Source organism: Planococcus citri, chromosome 2, assembly GCF_950023065.1.
Source record: "Planococcus citri chromosome 2, ihPlaCitr1.1, whole genome shotgun sequence".
Taxonomy (NCBI): domain Eukaryota; kingdom Metazoa; phylum Arthropoda; class Insecta; order Hemiptera; family Pseudococcidae; genus Planococcus; species Planococcus citri.
This window is the reverse complement of record NC_088678.1, coordinates 65593981-65600150: the sequence shown is the minus strand read 5'-3', so window position 1 is coordinate 65600150 and position 6170 is coordinate 65593981. Positions and strand designations below refer to the sequence as shown.

At 33.2% G+C, this 6170-nt stretch overlaps 1 protein-coding gene across 1 annotated transcript; it reads right to left on the bottom strand.

Annotated features, from left to right (window-relative positions):
- Positions 1-3711: 3711 nt before the first annotated feature.
- LOC135837109 (vesicular glutamate transporter 3-like) lies at positions 3712-5386 on the bottom strand. The gene is made up of 4 exons (XM_065352273.1): positions 5110-5386; positions 4732-4962; positions 4447-4621; positions 3712-4354 (listed from the first exon to the last, which is right to left on the bottom strand). The coding sequence occupies exons 1-4, from the start codon at positions 5284-5286 to the stop codon at positions 4293-4295; spliced, it is 645 nt and encodes a 214-aa protein (XP_065208345.1). The 5' UTR covers positions 5287-5386; the 3' UTR covers positions 3712-4292.
- Between the last annotated feature and the right edge of the window lie 784 nt (positions 5387-6170).

Below are 6170 nucleotides of genomic sequence, written 5' to 3'. Positions count from 1 at the left end.
AGAACTCTGAAAATTGCGATGAATGAGTTGATATTACTTGATAAATAAATAATTATTGTATTCAAAATTAATATACCTACCTAATCTGAATTTCAGAATGGAAGAATTTATTAGGTTTACAATGGTATCGCAGAATTTTTATGTTTCAATTTTAAAATTCTCAATATTTTTGTGACTCCAATTAGAATAGGAAGACTTATTGTTTGATGAAATAACGTAGTGATGAGTGTTAAATTATGAGATAATCGATTCAAGTTAACTAATCCATAATTTTATTTTTGTTTGTTTCAGGGAGTACGATCTTACAACTTGAAAGTGATATAGGTAAGTAGTATTGAAATGAGTAGGTACAATTAGGCGAGTCTTCGTTGAAACGCATGCAGTAAAAATTTGACACTTTTTGACATCCTCTCCCCTCACTGACATAATCTCAATATTTACATGTTGAATAAAAAAATTGCATCATATTTTTATCCGCTTCACTTTGTTGTTTTTCATTTTATCTTGACTCCAATTTTTTTTAATTTTATTTTCATTTTTATGACTTTTTCAAAGTAAATAAATTTAAATAAATGAAAATAAGGTGAGGATGAATGGAAAATGTATAATTTTTAGTGTTTTTCACATGTTTCGATGAACTTCCCTTCCTGATCTCCAATGTGTGGCTTATTTACACTCGATACATTTTTTTCCGATTTTTTTGTATTCACTCTCTGAAATTGTTAGCTTGGATTAGAAGATCACGTCATAAAATTTTCAACTTCCCTGATGAACAATAAGTAGTTACTTATTGTTGAATGAGCCTCTCATTTTACAAAATGTACCTACTACCTAATCAAATCAATCTTAGAATTCGTAGTAAATATTATCGCCATTTTTAAAATTAAAAACCTTCCTAGTTACAACACCTCAGTTTATTCCCTATTTTGTGAAAATAATTTTGCAAATTATTTTTTGCTTCCACTTGTCTTAAATATAATATTTTATTATGAAAAAAAACTGAAAATTTTAGAAAAATTGGTGGTACGTGCAAAAAGCTTTCTTCAAAAGTTGTCAAAAATTGAAAAAAAATTCGAAATTAAAATTTTCATGTTCATATTTTTGAATTTTATGATTTGATCCATTTTCTAGAAAATTGTTTGAAGGTTTCACCCCCCCCCCACTCCTCATGCATGTTGAAAAAGTAGAACTTGCTCTCTCCTCCTCAAAGAAAAAAAAATTAAAACTCATGTTTTTAGCTACATTCCGATCTTTGGAGTTTTGGATTATTTTCATTAGAGAATCATTATTTAATAGTGTGGGCTCCCTTCTTCCTGTACGATGAAAAAAGGGACTTTTAGTCATAACTTGATGATTTGGGCTGGCAAACTTTACTTGGAGGGCCATAGACGAGTTTTTGAGGAGATTTTCGAAAGAATTTTTGCATCGAGATTGAAAGGGTACTCCAGGGTAAAATAGGTGAAATGCCCCTGTTCTTGGATTCTTGAAATTATGATATGTAAAACATTTTTGGGTGCTTTTAAAAAAAAAATATTTTTTGCATTTACAAATTTTATTCTAGATCTGAAAATTTTTCTGTAGTATTTCTCAGCCCAAGGTGAAGTTAAAGATACAACTATATAAGTATTCGATTCAATTCTATTGATCTCCAAATCTCCTCCACTTTCTTGTTATTTGATAATTTGTTAAATATGTACAAATCGATCAAAAATTAAATACTTACTGCACTCCCACTGTTACAAAAGCGCTGAAAAACTGGAACGTCGATATACAGACCATACTAACTAGAAAACTTGGCCAATACGCGGGTATGAGGAAAACCACAAAGCCTGTGAAAAGACCGAGGCTCATGTTGAGCTTGTGTAGCTGAAAAATTGATCATAGTTTATTATCAGCTCATTAGTCATTAGCATGAGACGTGACTGAAGAGCACTCTCTCTAGAATAATGATTGTATTGATTTTAATTTGTATTAGTGGTACAAACATTTGTCACTGATAGGATCTTCTTAGATCTGATGTAATCAGACATGTATCCACTCAAAGGTATCGATATTACCGAGCAAATTTGTGGCACGGTTGATATGTAACCTATTTTCTTGATATCTATGTCATTTGTATCTATGGTGCACAAAAAACAATCGCATCATAATTCCCATTTATGGTCCAAGAATACAGCTCAGTCATTTAGAATGGATTTTTGAATTGAAATAAGTGGGTATACCTTTACCTACCTACCTTTGATGTATTGAGGTAAAAACAAAGTAGTGAAAGTGATTCCACATCCGAATGAAAATTTAGCCAAGCAGCCTGCCCAAAAAGGCATACACGTCAAAATTTCTCTCAATGGATAAACCAGCTGTGAAGATGAATAATTAACGTATGTACATAATTATAATTTATTCTGTGCACTTTTTAGTTGTTCAAAACTTCAAACAGTTGAAAAACAGAATCATATGTATAAGGGAAAATGTGCAGACAACTTGCCTTCTCATTAGCAGAAACACTATTCAGATTTTCTTTGATGTAGGCACGTTCTTCTGCCGATATATGTTTATCTTCTGCTGCACTGAAAAAAATATCATGTACCCAGTACGTGTAAAAAACGGTAGTGAATACCAGGAATCCGGGAAAATCGGGATATAACGCCATATCCGATAACTATTACCTTCTTGTCATGTAACTGGACGATTTGTGATGTAATGTAACCATTACTGTATATTATGTCGCAGTCGCAATCTATCAGGTACTCATTACATTGCATTATCAGTAGAGCACTACCCACCAGTAATGCATCCATTGCATGCTTTAAGGTATCTATTACATTACAATGGATACCTAAAGCATGCACTGAATGCATTACTGGTGGGAAGATGCAGCAATGGTTACATTCCTATACAAATCATCCAGTTACATGACAAGAAGGTAATAGTTATCGGATATGGCGTTATATCCCGATTTTCCCGGATTCCTGGTATTCACTACCGTTTTATATAGGTACTTAGTACCCGATAATTTTTTAAGTAAGGGAATGATAGGTTTTTCTCAAAGTTCAATTTGAAAAAAAAATACAGAAACCCAAGCCAAGTTTGAAGAAAAGCTTTCAAAAATTTGTATTTCGAGAAGGAAATTGTTATGAGCCAAATTTGAATACTTGGTAGGTAGTAATTAAAAAATGAAAATTTCAATTTTTTAATGAAAGACAAGCAAACAAGCTCGAGCAAAGCGACGCACCGCACTTTGAAAATTAACCACAATACTTGAAAAATACAAAGAAAATTGACCAAGACTCTTGAAACATTCACAGCAAATTGACCAAGACTCTTGAAAAATTCACAGAAAATTGATCAAAACACTTGGAAAATTCGCATCACGTTGAAAATTGACCACAACACTTGAAACATTCACAGAAAATTGACCAAGACTCTTGAAAAATTCACAGAAAATTGACCAAAACACTTGGAAAATTCGCATCACGTTGAAAATTGACCACAACACTTGAAAAATACAAAGAAAATTGACCAAGACTCTTGAAAAATTCACAGACAATTGACCAAAACCTTGAAAAATTCGCATTACGTTGAAAATTGACCACAACACTTGAAACATTCACAGAAAATTGACCAAGACTCTTGAAAAATTCACAGAAAATTGACCGAGACACTTGGAAAATTTACATTACAGTAAAAATCAACAAAAAATATACTCGTATATGCGTTAAAAATCACCAATTTTATTGAAAATCAACAAAAACAGAGGAAAGTGCCAAGTATTTTCAATAAGTAACACCATGCGTAATATTGAAAACATTAGCTTTGCACACAAGAGCACACAAGACTAACTTGTAGACTATGTTGATGGAAGCTGGAAATGCGTATTATTTGGGACTCAGTACATTACAAAATGTACTGAGTCCCAGATAATGCATTTTGTACATTTTTCTAATGTACTAAGCCCTTTATCTAAAATGATAATTGTACCCAATGCCTGACTAGCAATAGCACCCAGTATATTTCCCATTCTGATATGTAACGTTTACTGCATTAATTAGAAATCATGTACCTAATACATGACATTTCTTTTAAACAACAACCACTGCAGTAATTCGCAGTAATGACTGCATGAATTTCCAAGGGGGGAACCTATACATTACCATCAAGTACTCACTACATGAAACAATGCACTTGTTCTGCAAGTAACTTGGACCATTACATGACAGCGCAATATACCACTTTGTACAGTACTCATTGCATTAATTCAGGTGATGAGTACATGATTTCAAAAATCATTTTTTTCAGTGTGGATCATTGCTCACAACCAGCACCCAAATACCATACCATCCCAAGGTGGCAGCTCCTTTTGAGAAAAAAAAATCCAAAATGAAATTTTCATTTATTAGGTCCTGAAAGTACAACGATGACCGGTCTGAGATCTTCTATAAGACTTACCACTGACATAGAAAAGCCAAGGCCATGCCCATGTGTTCAACATCCATCCAGCTATCAAAAAAGCTATAATGTTGCCTACATATAACCCAATTACGCTGAATGAGACGAATTTTGAACGCTCGTCAGGAGGTGCCCATCTGGACCAAAGTTGTGAAATGCTCGCGTACTGGAATGCCTTTGGGAACAAATCACATTAGGGTTTTTTTTACAGTTAATATTGACCATGATTGTTTTTTTTTGGGGGCGGGGAGGGTATGATAGGTATAGTAATGGAGAAGGCCTTACCTCAAATACTCCAAGAATCACGTTCGTGATCACAAATAAACTAAAGCTGTTGTAAAGTAGATAGGGTGTCATTAGTGTTACCAAAGCTGTAACCATAATGGCGATTCCAAATAGGGTTGCTCCACCTATACGGCCAGCTAAAACACCCCCTACGGGGCCCAATAAACGACCGTATGAGAAAGTGCTTAACACCAATCCTTTCTCTTTGGAGTTCCATTTGAATTCTGGTTCCTAAAAAATTAGAGTGTAGGTACATTTTTATTTTTGAGAAATTTTATTCAAATTTTGAGTAACCCTAAAAATAATTTTATTTTTTTTAAATATAATTTTTAATTTTTTTCAAATAATGTGAAATGTTTTAAATGGGTTGATACTTACAATATGTACTACGTTACCATTCGTGTCCGAGTAATTTTTCGAAGATGTCATCTCGACCACAGCCATGGCCAAATTCGTGTGCAAATAGAAAATATTACCGTATCCAAAAAACACCATCGCAACAATAACGAATCGTTTCGGTACCCGAAATTTTGCCAAATGCTTGTACTTGATCATCGTTAAAGATTTAATTTGCCAGTATAAACGAATACAGGAACTTCTTTATCTTTGGACGAAACTCGAATACTGATCTAAGTTCTATTTCGAAGACGAATTGGAAAATTCCCAAGTTACCTACTTACATAAGTTTCAAATTATTTTATCCATTAATTTTCATACTTACTCTTCAATTTCAGAATTTTTAATATGTACTATGTACAGACTGTTGAAAAGTATCATCTGTTGCATTATTTAACGAAATATTGACCTTGAAAAAATGGCACAGCCGAATGAAATTATTTCGTGGTTGACATGCCAATTAACTAGGTCTAGGTACCCTACCTACTCATTTATGAAATAAGGGGTGTTTTGTGAGTGTAAGGTTAATCGTAACGTGCATGATTATAGACGCCTTCGTGATCGATTCGAGAATGCTTCTAAGTACATGGTAACTTTCGTACCTAATGCCTTCTTGTTAAAGTTTAATGGAAAATTATTCGAAAATAACTAGCCATTCAAGATATAGGTATTAGGTATCTCTTACTTATTTTCGTTTCTATCGTTACCTTTTCCTCTTAATTTAGAATTCTTCACCTTGAAATTTATTATAGAAAAGGTTCAGTCCTTTGTAGTGGTGCAGTGCACTGACCTTGAATATTGTGAAATTTTTCCAAGTAGACTACATTGTAACCCTCAAAAAAAATATTGTGTCGATCAAATCGGGGAACGGGGGAAAATGTTTTGCTCGGAAAATAGGCTTACGGACGATCTTTTGCCTCGAAATTTCAATTTAATTTATGATCTCTGGACGATGTTGGGATACATATTTTGAGAATTCATTTTCTTCGTTAAGAAAAATTGAAATGATATAGCGAATAAATTTTGGACTAACAACTACCTAA

Bases quoted from the DNA above. Each gene is read 5' to 3' on its own strand.
- LOC135837109 (XM_065352273.1), bottom strand. From the start codon at position 5,286: ATGATCAAGTACAAGCATTTGGCAAAATTTCGGGTACCGAAACGATTC. The intron at 4,963-5,109 runs GTAAGTATCAAC...CTAATTTTTTAG, and splicing joins ATGGTAACGTAGTACATATT to GAACCAGAATTCAAATGGAA. The intron at 4,622-4,731 runs GTAAGGCCTTCT...TTGTTCCCAAAG, and splicing joins TGATTCTTGGAGTATTTGAG to GCATTCCAGTACGCGAGCAT.